This window comes from Camelus dromedarius, chromosome 10 (genome assembly GCF_036321535.1).
Source record: "Camelus dromedarius isolate mCamDro1 chromosome 10, mCamDro1.pat, whole genome shotgun sequence".
In the NCBI taxonomy this organism is placed as follows: Eukaryota; Metazoa; Chordata; class Mammalia; order Artiodactyla; family Camelidae; genus Camelus; species Camelus dromedarius.
Window position 1 is genome coordinate 73,399,284 of NC_087445.1, and position 16,942 is coordinate 73,416,225.

The following is a 16,942-nucleotide window of genomic DNA, read 5'->3' on the forward strand; positions in this document are numbered from 1 at the left end:
GTCGGTTTTGACAGATGCACGCACCAATGTAACCCACTCTTGGGATTCTCTGTATTTTAAGCCCCCCACCGCTGCATCTGCTCTGAGTTCCTTCACCATAAATTCTTTGGCCTATCTAACAATTTTTGTACGTTCTTTAAGTTTGGTAATGGTCGGTATTAATAGCTCACAGAACTTGTGGGGTGCTCACGTGCTCGTCTGCTCTGAATTCTCCCCAGCGTCCCATCTGTCTCAGAGTAAAAGCCCAGGTCCTTCCACTGGTCGACAAACCCGCATGGCCTGGCTCCTGTCAGCTCTTTGACCTCAGTTCCCATTCCTCCCCCGCCCCCACTGATTACTCTGCTTCTGCCACCCAGGCCACCTTGCTGTTCCTAGAAAAGTCAAGCCTTGGGCACTGCTCTAGCTGCACCCACTGGAGGAATGCTCAGAATCTGAGTGATTAGTTTCTTCCTCCTTTAAGTCTTTGTTTAAATGTCACCTTTTCAACAAAGCTTCCTTCAGTTGCTCTATTTTAAATGCAACCCACTTCCTCCTCCCTAGTCTGTTTTTTGCCTTAGTACTTCTTTCTAACATGTGACATACTTGTACTTACTTACTATGTTTATTGTCTGTCTCTCCCTTTAGAAGGTAACCATAAGGGCGGGGATTTTTGTCTGCTTTATTACTGATGTATATGAAATTCCTAGTCTTGGGCCTGGCCCATAATAGGCTGCCCAGCAGTAATTATGGAGATGAATGAATGAATGCCAGACATCGTGCTAAGTACACATGCATTATCATTATCTCAGCTCATGCCCCCAACAATCTATGAAGTAGGTACTGTTACTGTTCCCCTTCTACAGATCAGGAAACTGAGGCTCAGAGAGGTTAAGTAACTTGCCTAAGGGGAGGATTCAAACCCAGGTTTGTCTGACTCCCAGGCCCATGTGTTTAACCACTTTGCTTTACTGTCTCCTTAAGAAAATATAAAAGGTACTTTTCTTCTTGCCCTCACTTTAAAATAAGTATTTAAAATTTTTTTTTATTTTTTAGAAAAAAATGTTTAAGTCACAAAAGGAAAGCATTTATAGGATACACGTGTGTTAGTTACTAATGCTTCGTGTGAGGGTTTCAAGGGGAAAGCAGCATATGGTGGTTAAGGGCGTTGGCTGAAATAGCCGGTTCATAGGATTCTTGGGATGCAGGGAACAGGCAGCACATAAAAGGGACAGCGTCCTTTCTCTCTGGCTTCCCCTCTCCTTGTAAAGAAGTCAGTAGGTGGCTCCTAACTGTTCTGCTACTCAGTATCCTTCCAATTTTGGACAGTTAAGTCATTCTGAGCTTTTTCGCTCCATCCACAGAATAGGTCTGGTGGTTTTTCTACCTAAAGCGGGAAAGGGACTGTCCGGGCTTATCTCAACCCTAAAATTTTTAGTTTTCTTTATTTTGTTTAGGATTTTTTCTTTTAAGTGTCAGGTGCCTACTCTAATCCACCATGATAATTCTATTGTTTTTTTTAAAGTATTTTTTAGAAACTACATATGAGTCTTACGTTCAGAATTTCAAGTTACTAACATGAATAGAAAAGTTTTCTTTCTCTGGCTGCCTTGGGTGGGCAAAAGTAGACACTCTCACTTTACAGTGATGAGTTTGGGACCTGGTTTAACAGATTAATAATTCCAGCTTGAATATTCTTTTTTTTTTTTTAACATTTTTGTTTTAAAGGCACTGTTCTCATGTATTTTTATTTGGGAGGAGATAACTGGGTTTATTTTTAATTACTTTTTTTGTTGGAGGTGCTGGGGTTTGAGCCCAGGACCTTGTGAATGCTAAGCACGCACACTGCCACTTGAGCTATACCCTCCCTGCCAGCTTGAATATTCTTCATCTTTTATTTCCGTCTTCTTGTCAGATGTCTCTTTTTTTCCCATCCTTTTTAATTTTGCAGTACAGTACCTACAGAAGAGTATATAGTTCTTATGTTGAGTACAGATAATTATAATCACCTTTGTGACTGTCACCTGGGACAAGAACTAGAACAGTGCCAGCACCCTGGAAACCCCATGCGTCCCTCGTGTTCTTTCCAGCTCTGGAGTAACCCTCATCATGAAAAATGTCATCATAACCATTTCCTCACTTTTCTTTATAGTTTACCGCCTATATATGTGGCCCTAAATAATACATTTTAGGCTTATGGTAAAATGTTCTCTAGAATTGATCAAGGAGTCACATTCTGTGATCTTATATATATATAAAACACCTTTTTTGTTATTTATTTATTTAGTTGTTTGGGGATGAGGGAGGTAATTAGGTTATTTAACCTTTTTTTTTTTTTAAATGGAGGTACTGAGGATTGAACCCAGGACTTGGTGCATGCTAAGCACGCACTCTGCTACCACTGAGCTATATCCTCTCCCTGATATAACACATTTTAAAATTTACATTAAGCTTCATTTGAATGCATGACATGTTGAAAGGCAAAAATGTCTAAATGTAGAAAATAATAGCCTCTGTTACTGTTGTCTAAAATCATACGGGTACATTTTAATGAGGGAACATTGGTCCTTTATCTTTTCAAGTATCAGATGAACATCCTTTCTTTTTCAGAAGTATTTTTTACCTAAAGAGCAAAACAACAGTATGTTGGCTTGAAAACTAGATAACTGCATCTTAGGTCAGCCTTGCAGACTTCTGCCATCCCTGACAGATAGATGTGTGATAAAGCAAGCAGAGTAAACTGTTAATTGTAGAATCTAGGTAGTGGGTACATAGCTATTCACTGTATAATTCTGTTAGCTTGAAAATTGTTAACAACAAAATATTAAGAGGATATCATAGAATAAGAAAACATCTATTTAAACTCTGCCCTGGGAGAATTTGATAAAGTAAGTGGTCTGTTTTCTTCTGTTTATAGTATTCATGATTTATTTCTAAGATTTAAAAATTTAGCGGAGGATTTGTGAACCCCTAAATTTTTTTCTTCTTCACTTTTAGTTTTCCTTTAACATCAGCACTGATGACCAAGAAGGCCTCTACAGTCTTTATTTTCATAAATGCCTTGGAAGTGAAGCATGGTCTAATGACAAGTTTTCATTCAGCCTTGATGTAAGTACCATATGGAGACTGTTCCTGTGGGTTTTGTCAACTGTGTAAGATGTAAGACGTTTATTTCTTAGTAGTAGTTTTAAGGGGATATATGTATGTATATGTATGACTGAAACATTATGCTGTGTATCAGAAATTGATGCAACATTGTAAACTGACTATACTTCAATAAAAAAACAAATTAAATAAAATAATTGAAAAAAAAAGTACTTCTAAGAGTACTTAAGCAGAGTAAGAGAAAAATGTGGCCAGAATAATATTTCTGCCAGTGAGCAGGATACTTCAGCAGAGGATTCATAAATGAGAAAATACAAAGCAATTTAGGATGTGTTTACAGTTCCGCCTGTGCATTAAGAATGTGGTTGTTGTGTTTGTAAGTCAGTTGTAACTCAGTTTTAAGAAAGAACGTGGTTGTCATCTGCTGGTACTTAACTTTCTTAAGCTTCAGTGGAACAACTAAGATTACGAATTGCTGAATATGGGATGGTCTATTCCTGAAAAGTAAAAATTAACTTCATGTTGGTTTCAGATTGAGATCACAGAGAAGAATCCTGACAGCTACCTCTCAGCAGGAGAAATTCCTCTTCCTAAATTATACATTTCTATGGCCTTTTTCTTTTTTCTCTCTGGGACCATCTGGATTCACATCCTTCGAAAACGACGGTAAATTATCACCTCCTTGAGCCCTTCAAGAGTGTTTGGGGATTTGTATAATTTCTCCTTTCGCTGTCTTCTTAACCTGGAGGACTTGGCACTAGCGATCTTGTTCTCTTCAAAGTGCATCTTCCTCAAAACAAAGGGAGACTGCAGGAGCCTTGCAGTGTGGGAGGCCTTCGCATGCCTTGGTGTTTGTTCACTTCCCATTGCTTTGTTCAAAAAGCAAATCCAAATATTTTAATAACATACAAGCAAAATAAAATGTATAAGCAAAGTGTTTCCATAGCGATGACACCACAGTCCAGGACTCAGAATGAACACTTTGGTCTCATTCAGGGGCTGTTCGTTCTGAAGGGGAGATGAGTGACGCCAGCTCAGGGCCTGGGTGGGAGTGTGGAGTTACTGCTGTGTCCTGAAGGCCTCAGCCCAGAGCCTGGCTGGGGTAGATACCAAACTCCAGAAGTTTGTCACTCGAGAAAGCCTCTTTGAAGCCCACCTGCCTGATGCTCAGTCTTTCTTCTGAAACCCCTGAGGCTTTAACTTCCTGTTCCGGGTACTTGAGGGGAGCAGCTGCGCATGTGTGGAGCCAGTGTTTCATTCTGTCTCCCCCCCAAAATGGAAAATGAAATATTAATTTTCAGTTAAAGAATAATGTCATGTGTTTGCTATAGTCTAAGGCCCTTAAACTGTATAAATGGCACTGTGTGTTATATACTATGGTATTATATTATGGATTAACTTAAATTCATGTAATAATTAAGCACCCTCAAATGCCAAATACCTCCTTCTCTGGAGCAGTAGGGCAGAAACTGATACCTCTTTCATTCCTGGTGGCCTGATTGTCTTCAATTACACATTTCTTACGTACCCTATACTTCAACAAGAAGTAGACACGCTCAGCTGGGGTACAAAACTGGGGTGCCGGGCTCTGCTGGGGTACTGGGCTCAGCCGGGGTATGGGGCTCTGCCGGGTACTGGGCTCTGCTGGGGTACTGGGCTTAGCCAGGGTATGGGGCTCTGCCGGGTACTGGGCTCTGCTGGGGTACTGGGCTCAGCCGGGGTACTCGGCTCTGCCAGGGTACGGGGCTCTGCCGGGGTACTGGGCTCTGCCGGGGTACAGGGCTCTGCTGGGGTACTGGGCTCAGCCAGGGTACGGGGCTCTGCCGGGGTACTGGGCTCTGCTGGGTGTGGTTGCTGGTTCCTGTTTATTGTGATATCTTTTACACCCACCAGATGGACGGAGCTTCTAGATTACTTGTGAAGGACCCTACATGATCATGTTTAGACCTGAAATCAGGCAGCCATGAATAAGAAAAAAGAATCCCACAAACTCAGGGCACAAAGTGATTGGGAGGGGGTGTTGTTGGTTTTGTTTGTTTGTTTGTTTAAGAAAGTCTTGCTTTTGCCTTTGTTAGAAAAGTAAGAACTAGGAGTCAGAGGCCTGATGTCCAGTGTAAGCACTGACCATTACTGCCTGTGGGCCTTGCTTCACTCTAAGTCTCTTTCTCCTCAGCTACGAAACTGCGACAGTAATTATTGCCCTGCTTTCCTCTCAGAGTCTTAGTTCCTTACGTTAGTTATATGAATCCCCCTGAAATAATGTATATGAGAGAGCTTTGCAAATCAGGGTGCTAGGCAAAGATGAGGTTCATACAAAGTAGTTTAGCCAGATGTTCAGTGGTATTTTAGTTTCTCTTTGTTTAGTTAGGCAACAGTCATTGTCACTGGTTCACTTATATAAAATCGTGACAACAATTTAAAATCTGTGGTTAAGTGAGGCTGACCTACTTTGTACAGAGTTGTACAACATACTGAAACTTCTTGTTAAAGTATAGCATACATACAGAAGCGTGTAGTTGCAGCCGTCTGCCCCACCTCCATGTTCTTCCTGGAGCCTTACAGCTGGCTGGGAGGTTGGGAATTTGATGTGTTTCCAGGGCTGCCTGCACATTTCAGAGCCCTGTTGAGCTGGAGGGAACTGAAAGATCTTTGCCTTGTTCTGTTGAGGCTTTGAGAGAGGAAATGAGAGACAGGGCTGGCGTACCCCAACAGGGCTGGCCCTGGAACCCACATGGGCCTGCTGTGGGCCTGCAGCCTCCCTCATCTCTGAGTTCTGTCCTGGGCCCCAGAGCATGGGGAGAGGGATCCTGGGGAAGTGGGGTGGGAACACGGGCAGCTGATCGTCTTTGGTACCTGCTCTCTGCCCAGCCAGGCAAGCACTGGATATTGTGGCTCCTTGAGGTCAGGGTCGCCCTGTTTCCAGCACAGGTTACTGAGGCTCGGGGAGATTAAGGTCAGGGGAGAGCCAGCACTTGAGCCGGGTTGGTGTGGCTCCAGAGCCCAAGTTCTTTTCTTCATTCACATCGCTGCCCCGGCCGCTGACGCCGTAACTCGGCCTGCAGGTCAAGGTGGCCAGGGTGTGGGTGAGCACAGCCCTTGACCGTTGTGCACTCTGGGTAAATCTTGTTGCTGTTCAGGAGTGACGGGCTGCTCTGTCCTTGACTTCCCTTTTGACCTTCAAGTAGGTAGGCACTGGAGCAGGAAAGCAGCAGGGAGGAAATCAGCCCGGAAAGGGGTGTGCGTCAGTTCGGGACACACCCTCCTTATCGTCCTGTGCAAGGCCCTCTCCTGTTTTATTTCCTCCCCACCCATGGCCAGCCACTCAGATGTGTTTAGTATGTGTTTTGGATATTTGTGTATTCTTAGAAACAAATAATGTCTATTGGTATTTCATATATTTTTAATATATATAAACTGTACTATCTGTAGGTATTGTTTTTGTACATGTTTCACTCAGTAATATCCTTTTTAAGATTTAGTCACATTGCTCTGTGTACATCCCATTCACTGATTTTCAGCCACTCCGTGTCACCCACAGTGAGCGTCCCCACATTTTGTGTATCCATCCCTGAGTGATGAACCCTAGGTTGTCTCCATCTCCCTGCCCCCCAGACTGTCATGCTCCCTCCCTGTCACCTGTGAGGTGCATTCTCAAAGGAGGTGCACTGGCTGTGGGGTAGGTGCTCATTTCATGTCACTGAATGCCGCCACATTGCCCCCCGGATGCACACCTGGACTAGCTTGTGCTTCTGCTGGCAGCACTTCACATTCCTCTTTCCCCACGCGCTCACCTGCACTGACACCTTATTTCTTGCCAGTCTGATGGGTATAAATGGGTACCTCATTTTATTTTACATTTCTCTGAATATTGGTGATGTGCATTATCTTTGCAGGGACTCGTGAACCTTCTGGGTTTTCCATCTTGTGACTGCCTGTATTTACATATTTTTCTGTTGGGTTTTCTTTTTATTGTTGCTTCTTTGCACGTGTTCCTTGCGTATTCAGGTCTCAGTCCTGTGTATGTCTTAGACATTGCAAATTTCTTCTTCCAGTTGCATTGCTGAGTAAAAATCTTTCATGTGAATGAAGTCAAAGCTAATCTAATTTTACTCTTTTGGGCAGTGCCTCTTGGATCCTAAGAGGCCTGTTCCTACTCCAAAATCAAAAGTGTGTATTTTATGTTTAGCACCAGAATCCATCCAGGGTCTAAGTAAGTGTGAAGTAGAGCCTCACCTTTATTTCTTCTGTAGATTTGAGCTGCTTTTTTCCCCGGTGCCAGTTAGGTAAGCAGCCTATTCTCCCACCAGCTTGGTTTCACCTTATTTATCAAGTGACACATGAATCTATTTCTGAGCTTTCTAGTCTATTCTGTTGGTTTACTTGTCTGATGCCGCACCCTTTCCGCAGTTTTTACTGCTGTGCCTTTGCAGAATGTCTTGATATCCGAGAGTAGGCATGCCCTCTGTAGCTCTTACTCAAGTCTGTGTTTCCTTTAATAGAGTTTAAAGTTTTTCTCCATTATGGTCTTGTGTGTCTTATTAGGTTAATTCCTAGGGTGAGGCAGGAAGGGTAGAGGGATTGAATACCTGGCAGCCTGAAGGTGGTCTGGTGCCTGTGGCTGAGGCGGTGGGAGTGAGTTGCCCCACTGGCCTGCTGTGTCTGGCAGGTTCCAGCCATGAGCAGGGAGAGTGGGGCACGACCCTGGCACTTTGACCATCCCTACTTTGACCATCCCTACTGCTTGGCTCCAAACTCGCCTCTCCACCAGCTACAGACTTCCTGCACAGTTGTACCTAATCACCCTGCTTTCTCGGAGATTTCATGTCATTTTCATAGGTCTGTTTGCCGCATTCTTTCTTCTGTGGTCTTTCCAAGGTGGTTTCTGGAGAGGAAGCTGGCAACCTGTTTAGATTTCCATCTTGCTGGGGCTGGGATCCCATGGTGCCTGGCTTCAGTGCATAACTCAGTTCTCTTTACATTGAATCATATATTAGAGATGACTTAGGAGTTCATTCCAGGCCTTTTCTACTGGCAGCAAAAAGCTTTGTGTTTTTGGTTTGCTTAGATTATATTCACTGCCTCCTTATAAATATATGATGTCAGGAATTATCCTTTGGGAGTATGGAATATTCCTTTAATTCTTTTCTCTCTGTTTTTATAGGAATGATGTATTTAAAATTCACTGGTTGATGGCGGCCCTTCCTTTCACCAAGTCTCTTTCCTTGGTGTTTCACGCAGTAGGTATCAGTATTTGTGGGTCATTTAGGAAATGATGTCCAGTGCCTATATGATCAGGAAGAATAAACTAGAAGATGGGCTAGGTCAGTGGGAAACAAAAGATGAACGAATACCTTTGCAATGAAGCCTCCTTTGGTCCAGGAGGGACTGGTCACGGGGATAAATGAGCACAGCCTCCCTAATACTTAAGACATTTTCATCCGTTACCTGCAGACTCAGAGTTTTCTCAGAACTCTTGTTGATTTGTTTTTTTTTGCCCCCAGTCATTTCTCGAGATTATAGTGCCACCTGCTGAATTGTTTCCACGATTTCCTTTATTTTTCCACATACTCCCTCATGTTCCCATTTGATTCAAAATTTAGTGTTAGCATACTTTTTTGAGAGAAAACTGATAATCTAAAGATGGCGACTTAAGAATTGAGCTTAAGCTTTGAATATTTAGTACTGATGCAAATTGAAATGAGCCTGCTCGTGGGAGTAAGAGTACAGTGTCCCCAATTTGTAGGCCTACGAGGTACCTGTGGGCTACACTTGTGAGGGTGACAATCTCCAGACTTGTGTTCAGGGTCCTGCACTTTAAAGTGTTGTCCTAGAAAAAGTAATAACATACCCAGTTACAGCTCCAGGAAGTGAGTTACTTGGATAATTTCCCGCTTGGATCTAAGGAAGAAGATTCTTTCTGGAACCATATAGATAATGAATCGTCGGACTCTTGAGTTGTTTTCATATCTAGACAGCCACGTGTGGGAGGATGAAAGATGTGTAAAGAAGTTGGTGCCGGTTTGGGGAGTCCTGCCTGGAAGCACTGGGGGCCCACTACTCAAACTTGCCGCTTTAATTAAAATGTGCTAGTGGCTTCAGGTAGCTCTAAATTTACAGATTTTTTTTTCAAAGAAAACAGTTGAAGCTGGGTGATTCCACGCAGATTTTTTACTGACTGATTTATTTATTTATATAAGCAGCAGGGATATGAAAGATAAAGTTCTTGGCCAGGATACTGAAAGGGTCTGTGGCACTTGGAGATTTTAAAAGAAGAGTAGGCTGCCGTTTGCCCAAGTGGATCACCTGCCTCAAGAGAGGGACCTGGACTGGGTGTTAGTGACCTTGAATCCTTGTGTCTGGTTTCTCAAGCTCCTGGTCGTTGATCAGTGCACTCACCTGCTTAATTGTGAATTGGCGAGTGAAGTGCTAGGGAGCCGGAGGGGGCCAGCCCCATCATGAGGTCCTGGCGGCGTTTCCTGTGTCGCTGTGCGTGTGGCATGCGGTGGAGCCACCTGTCTGAAATGCGCTTTTCTGATTGCAGATCGACTACCACTACATCTCCTCCCAGGGCTTTCCGATCGAAGGCTGGGCGGTTGTGTACTACATCACTCACCTGTAAGTGTGCCAGGTGACGCCTGAAGTACTCCCGTGACATGATGTAGCAGAGAAGTCAGGGGGGCTGTGGTAGGGAGAGGCCTGCCCCAGGTTGACCAGCCCTGCCCTCCTATCTCAGCCTGTCCGGGTTCCTGCCAGGCCCAACGTGTGTGGTTTACAGGTGGCCTTCCTAACTTGGGAACTTGGGGCTGTTGGCGTGTTCCTGGGAGGGGGTGCCACCCTGCGGCCACAGGCTGCTCAGATAGTGGGGTGCGGAGCTATTTGTGTGCCTGCAAGGAAGAGGTGCTCACTTCCGGTAAACCTGAATTTGGCCACCTATATTGCGAGAAACACGTGAAATCATAGCATGAGCTAGTGGATCTAACTCTCAGGGTGAGAGTCTGAAGAGACCTGTTGGTGTCTGTTCATTTTTGTCTTTTGCAGCTTGAAAGGGGCGCTCCTGTTCATCACCATCGCGCTCATTGGCACTGGCTGGGCTTTCATTAAGCACATCCTTTCTGATAAAGACAAAAAGATCTTCATGATTGTCATCCCACTCCAGGTAAAGGGGCCCTAATCCTGCTTGTCCTCGCTCTCTCGGCACTTAGCAGGGCTCAGCTCCAGGCCTGTCTGGGAAGAGGGAGTCAGCTCTCCCAGTAACCCCAGCCTCTGCCACTGGGGGCTGAAGACTGGGCTTCTCTCTCTGAATTCTGACAGACCCAGACCTCAGGTCGTTGCACTGGGAGGGGCTCCATCACCCGCCGTCTTTAAACCAGCATGTGACTAGGGGGCTGCTGAGAAGTTAGGGAAACATATTCCTTCTTCTTTGCATCTGCTTGTCAAGGAAGCTCAGGTATACAGTGATTTAATTAACAAATTAGCTTCAAACTGTGGATAACCAGTGAGTTTCCACAAGGTAGAATATTAGTGGGGCAAACATTTATTAGATGCTTCATGTGTTTGGGGCCCTGGACTGAGACCACCTTTACAAGACGGTGAGCCCCTCAGGAGAGGAACCTTGTCTGATGTATAGTAGTCTTATTGGAGGTAAAACCCGGACGCGAGGAACTCGTAATAACAGAGATTCTGACAGAGACGCACAGCTCCTCAGCTCTGCTTCAGCAAACGGCATCTGTTTGATAAAGGGTTGTTCTCGTCAGCTGGTCATTTTGGAGCACAGTGTAAATGGGGCAGGTGAGGGACCGAAGGGGACAGCAATCCAGGCACCTAGATCAGCCCACTCAGCTCTGCTGATTGGCGGTTTGGCAGAGTTTGTAGCAAAGCCACCTTCACTTTCAGTAGTAAGGGACATGTGTTGGTGCCAAATAAACGGTAGAGACCAGTTGCTGTAGTTTCTAAGGGGGGAATAGTTCCCCAGATCAAATGATATGGAAGGGCTTTATGGTAGAGATGGGCCTTGCCTAGATTTTAAGGAAAGAAACATGACAGAGGCAAAGTGACACTGCTGTCAAGTGAACAGAAGACGCTGAGCAACTGTACGGGTCTGGGCTGGGGAGCCACCAGGGCCACCTGCCTGCTGGGCTCAGTTCTCAGCCTGCCAGGGTCTCAGAGCTCGTGGGCCCCGGGCTGGTCCTCCTCCCCTCTGCCATCTGCTCCGTCTCCCTTCCCCTCTGGGAGCTGCTGCCATCCCCTCCAGTTTGCATCTTCTTCACCAGCCCAAACTGTGATGTAACGGACACGGTCTTCCCAGCCTCCCGAAGCTCTTCTGCTCCCCAGAGGAAACAAAACACAAGGTTACATGGCAGGTCACTCTGAGGAAACAAGGCCATTTGAAAAATTAAATATGAGGAAGTATGAGTATTTAAACCTAGGGACTAGTCTGGGAAGTCCTTGAACATCAGCCTGGAGAGATAAAACTGTTTCCTTTTGGCTTCGGGAAGCCACTACATTTCTGCGTAAGGAGCGGCTGATCTACAAAATGTGCCTCAAAAACATTATTGGCACTTGGTTCCACACCAGCACCTCTGGGAACATTTTGTGCCTCGTGTGAAGAGTGTGAACTAAGGACAAAATGGAGTTATGCATTTAAGCTGTGAAAGCCTTTCTTTTCCACTTTGTCTTGGTAGATAGAGCCACAGAGCAGACGTTTAGGATGACCTGGGTCTCAGGAGGAACCCAGAAACTGGGGGCCAGTGGGAGACTGAAATTTCAAACTAGTTTTTGCATTTGTATTACGTGAAGTATGGCTTCTGTGGTGTTTTATCTGATAAGTCCCAGGTGGAAGGGGAAGCTGCCCTTCCCGAGCCGTGGCACAGCAGGTGTCCCGTCTCTGTAGCCGCGTGGGGAGTTGCCATGATAACAGTGAAGCAGCATGTGTGGGACCGTGGGCTTTGCATGGAATCACAGTCTCTGTTTTCTTACCTAACAATGATCTTCTAAAGAACGTCTCACCAATTCCATCTCCCTTAGGCTCAGTAGCGTCGCAGTTGTTAAAACGCTGCTGTCTGTTAGCCCACTGAAGGACTTTTCATCACACACTTAGGAGCTTGATGGCAGGACTGAACACACAGACACAGCCTTCCCTTGGGAAGTGGAAGCAGGGCGTGGGCGCGGGTGAGCCCCGTGGGGAGAGCTAGGCCCCTGCCTTTGTTCCTGGGAGGAGTAGCGTGGCTCCTCACCCACTGGCCTGAAACGCTGGGCTCTCATAAAACGGTCCTGTTATCTGTCCCTGAGAGTCAGAGGCCCCACGCAGCCAGGACTCGGGCCTGAGGATTGTGGGCACTGTGGCTAAACAGGATGGGAAGGGCACCTGTTCACCTGAGTGACTGCCAGGGCCAGAGGGGCATAAAAAGCAAAGTGTCCGGTTGTCTGTTGCTGCACAATACAGCACCCAAACTTAGTGACTTCTCACCACAGTAACCGTTGACTCTCATGTTTTCTGTGGGTCAGGAACTCAGCAGCGGCTTAACTCAGTAGGTCTGTAAGTCTCATGCAGGTTACAGTCAGATGGTAGTGGGCCCGGGTCATCTCGAAGCCTTCAGTGCCTCAGTCTCCTAGGCCGGGAAGACTTGAGTAGATGGGGCGGGAACAGCAGGGCTCCTTGGGCATCTTCCCTCTGTCCACCTGGTCCCTCCAGCATGGTGGCTTCAGGGTGGCCAGACTAATGACAAGACAGCTCAGGGCCCCAGAGGGCTGTGTCCTGAGACAGAGCCCAGCCGATGCGGTATCCTTTGTGGGACCTGCCCTAGAAGTCACCTGCGTCACTCCCACCCCCGTCACTCAGAGCAGTCACAGGCTCAGGAGGAGGGCACAGAGACTGCTTCCTGCTTGGAGGGAAGCAAGGTTCTGCAGGAGGATGTGGAACTGGAAATAATGCTGTGGTCGGAGGTTGGGGCCCGTAGGCCTGGGTGTCCACCCTGCGCTGGGGCTGCTGTTGTGAAGATCTACACGTGCTTCGGGGCTTCAGCGTCTTCTGTGTCCTGTAGGTCCTGGCGAACGTGGCCTACATCATCATAGAGTCCACGGAGGAAGGGACCACTGAGTATGGCTTGTGGAAGGATTCCCTGTTTCTGGTGGACCTGCTGTGCTGTGGAGCCATCCTCTTCCCCGTGGTGTGGTGAGTACCCACGGGGCGGGGGTGTGCGCCATGGGGCTTGTCTGTCAGACCTGACGAGTGAGATCACCCAGGGCATCTGTTTAAAAATTACAGCTTCCTGGGTCCCAGGCTGACCTGAATTATTCTCCAGGCTCAGGACCATGGAATTTGTGTCTGTGTCAGGTTCCCCAGTAGATGCTCCACGGCTGGCTTTTAGCAGTGGAGACACTAGGGAAGAGTCGAGGCGAGAACTCAGTAGCGACAGAGAACAGCAGCCCGAATTTGAAGGGAACAGAGTTGAAGAAGTCCCGTCAACAGCCTCTTCTTGCTGACGTAGATGGAAAATGAGGACGTCTGTTAGCATAGAACTAGTGGTGGTTCTCAGCACACAGACATTTTAGGCATCTGCAGAGTGGTTTGCTCCATTCCTGGAAGTGGCAGGCTTTAGACGCATGTATCGCACTTTGATTATGTGTAAAGACATGTTAGTGCCAGTTGAGTTGATGAGAAGCAATATCCTCAATAGATCTCATCAAAGTAAAGGAGACTTTTGCTTCACTAGGAAGCGGGTGGAGGAAGGAGAGCTCACAAAAGTAAAACGCTCACCGTCACAGGAATCTAGTTCCATGGCGAAGTGAAAGCAGTCAGTTCGTTTGGAATGAAGTTTAAAAAGATAGATTCACTGACCTTCTATTAGAAGTGAAGTGTTCAACGTGAAAAAAAAACTAGTATTTTTAGGCTCCTGGGATTGATTAAGTCGTTCCGTTACTCTGATTGTTGAGCATGGTGCGGATGGAGTGCAGTCCTCGTTCTAGCCAGCCGGGCTCACTCCTGGCCTGACTCTGTCCTGCGTCACACGGGTACCCGTGTCAGTTGAGCGGACAGCTCCAGCGTAGGGGAGAGAGCAGGGATGAGTTAGTCTCCACCACCTCCCGCATCCTGCCCGGGAGCAGTAACTCGGGCGTCCGTTAACAGGACGACCAGCATGGTCTTCAGGTCAAAAGAGCATCTTATCAGGGAGGGAGCCCAGGTCTCTACTACATCTGCCGCTGTCGGCACAGTGGGCCGGAAGGGGCCTGGGGCTCCGGGGAGATCCGGGCGTACTCTCGAGCTGCAGTGGACATTCCTGCTGTCAGTTAATTACAGCGCTCATGAGCAGATGCTGAATGGTGAGCTTCTTTGAGGTAAAGACTCTGAAATCGCTGTAAAATGACAAAGCTTGAGTTCTAGAGAGGTCACGTAGGAAATAGCATCGAGCAGGTTTTTAAAGTTTCAGCATCAGGCAGCGCTGGCTCCGCACCTGCTCTGCACTGCTGAATTCTCACATGTCACGCCATTCAGTTCTCACAGGCGGGCAGACTGCGGGCTTTGGGGAGAAACGGCTCATTCAGGCAGGTAGAGGGCGGGCAGCTGTGCCAGGGCTGCAGCCTCTCTGCCCCTGGGCCTGTCTGCCCTGCTGTGCTCTTCCTCTCAGACGCTCTCCCCTTGGTACCTTTGAACTCTGCCTAGACCTCTGGTCTGCAGCTTCCCCAGTGATGTTCGCGTTCCCCTGCCTGAACTGGCGCTGGCAGTAGTTAGTGACCAGCTCATCACTGCCGGCAAAGATGCCTCGGAGGCTGGCATCTTCTCAGCAAAGTTGTAACTCTCCAGTCAGTGAAATACCAAGTTGCATGAAGCCATGTGCTCGCAGCTCCTAGACCTAGACTTTCCAAGTCGGCCTGTGACCTTCTTGTAGGCCCCTTCTCTCCAGGCAGCAGGTGAACTCCAGGATGCTCCGTTGCCTTAGTGTTGTTGGGGTGGGGGCTATAGCTGTGGGAATGAGAGATCAAGTAGGAAAAGATGAGGAGCCTTGAATGCTTGTGGGTTTTTTTTCCATTGAAATCTAGTCGATTTACAGTGTTGTGTGTGAGGAGGGATTAATTGGAAGTTCAGGATTTGTAGATAGTAAATGATTGTGTTTTGATTATTCTCCTCACACCCAGGTCCCTGCCAGACTCCTTTCAGCCAGCAGAGGGCATCTTTAACCCTCAGGCTCCAGCACCACATGTGCCAAAGTGCTATCAGGGATCACACTGTTGAGGGAGAGTGCACTAAACTCATTTAGTCCAACTTTTTAAGTTTATATTTGAGAAATTCGGGGCCTCAAGTTGCTACTGCTGGAAATAGAGGGGAATGCAAATTTGTTAGCTAACTTTTTGTTCTCCAACTATTCATTTTTAGGTCGATCAGGCATTTACAAGAAGCATCAGCAACAGATGGAAAAGGCAAGTTCCTTTGTGCTCTTTTTGTGCAGTTCAGCCTTCCCTAAACCACATGCCTGGGCACCGCTGAGAGGCGGGGAAGGGAGGCCGGGTCTCAGGATGCTGTCTTCCCGGAGGTGGGCTGGGGGAGCCCTAGGGGCTTTGTAAGAGCAGCCCGGGTTTGTGCGGTGCTGAGGCAGATGGCGAGCATTACTGAGCCCAGTTGTGGAAGGAGGCTTGGGGGTGACTGCTTAGCAAGGTGATGCATTTCATTTCCACTCATGAGTGTGATCTTCACCTTCTCAAAACTGAGGCAGGAGGAGAAAATCTTGGAAGGACCAGATAACACTTCCTTGTGAGAACGGGAGGTATGATGGATTGAGGATGGCTATGTGTAAAGCATCCCTTCCTGCTGACTTAACACGCTTTCAAAATAGATGTGTTGGTATTAATTTAAAAAGAGACTGATGCCAGAAAGCAGCTTTAAAACGCTCTGATTTTTAAATGGTTGTGCCATTATAACCCTCTTGCATCTTCTTAATTTTCCAACCATGCCTCCTAAGTCAGAAAAGAAACCACAGAGAAAACGTTTTGTGTGTTTCTGGGCCCACTTGAATCATGCCCACGACCGCAGGCTTCCGCGGCACACGCAGGGGCTCCAGGCCGCAGCAGGTCGAGGAGCTGAGCTCTCGAAGGCCCCAGCCGCCCCTGGGTCTGTGGAATCACACCCGGTGCTGGTTGTGATGTTCTTTAAGGCAGATGATTCATTTGTTGTTGTTAAGTAAGATTTTGTTGCTGACCTGTTTTCCGATTATGGAAGTAATATAGATTCATTTTAGAAAATTTGAAAACTAGATAGTAGGTGCAAGTCTTACCTCACACTTGCTATACAATTAGTATCACATTATTTTCTTTAAATTGAATTTAATCTGACTTCAAGGTGTCACACGAGTGTCGATCCCGGGGTTCTTACCGGGAGCACAGTGCTCGGGGTTGTCCCCAGTTAGGGCCCACAGGAGTTTCTATCACGATCCCTGCTGTCTGGGCCCATGAATGTCTCTCGCGGTGGGCAGCCTGCTGCGTGAGGGTCCCGCTGGGCTGGGAGCCCCGGGTGGTGCTCAGATTCCAGTCCCCCCGGGCCCACCCGGCTTCTCACGGGGCCTCAGGCCCCACTCGCAGAATGTGCCAGCGCACTTTCTGGGCCCGGGAACTAGCTCTTTTTCATTCTCTTCTCTCTTCCTTCAGAGGCCCAGCATTCCCTTCTTCCTCTGGAATGTCCTCGGGGATGGACTCTTTTCAGACAGTTTAAGCTGGAACTTTGTCTGCAGAAATCTTGTGCTTTTAGCCTGTCAACATAGCTTTTCTCTGAGTGGGTCTCAGAGAGACCTCCTGCCTCCTTGGAGTGGGGTCCAGGAAAGCTCCAGAAAACAAAACACAAGTTAGAATCTCAGTAGAACACTCTGCCACAAGC

At 47.0% G+C, this 16,942-nt stretch overlaps 1 protein-coding gene across 2 annotated transcripts in view; it reads left to right on the forward strand.

Annotated features, from left to right (window-relative positions):
- GPR107 (G protein-coupled receptor 107) overlaps nt 1–16,942 on the forward strand; it is a 54,258-nt gene that overhangs the window by 16,543 nt on the left and 20,773 nt on the right. For both annotated transcript variants that reach the window (XR_010382819.1, XM_031450696.2), the window contains exons 8-14: nt 2,974–3,084; nt 3,614–3,747; nt 8,243–8,318; nt 9,623–9,696; nt 10,120–10,237; nt 13,122–13,252; nt 15,452–15,495. Coding sequence is in view for 1 of the 2 variants with exons in the window: in XM_031450696.2 (XP_031306556.1) it covers nt 2,974–3,084; nt 3,614–3,747; nt 8,243–8,318; nt 9,623–9,696; nt 10,120–10,237; nt 13,122–13,252; nt 15,452–15,495 (688 nt within the window). In the remaining variant the exon portion in view is untranslated. The remainder of the gene's footprint in view (nt 1–2,973; nt 3,085–3,613; nt 3,748–8,242; nt 8,319–9,622; nt 9,697–10,119; nt 10,238–13,121; nt 13,253–15,451; nt 15,496–16,942) is intronic.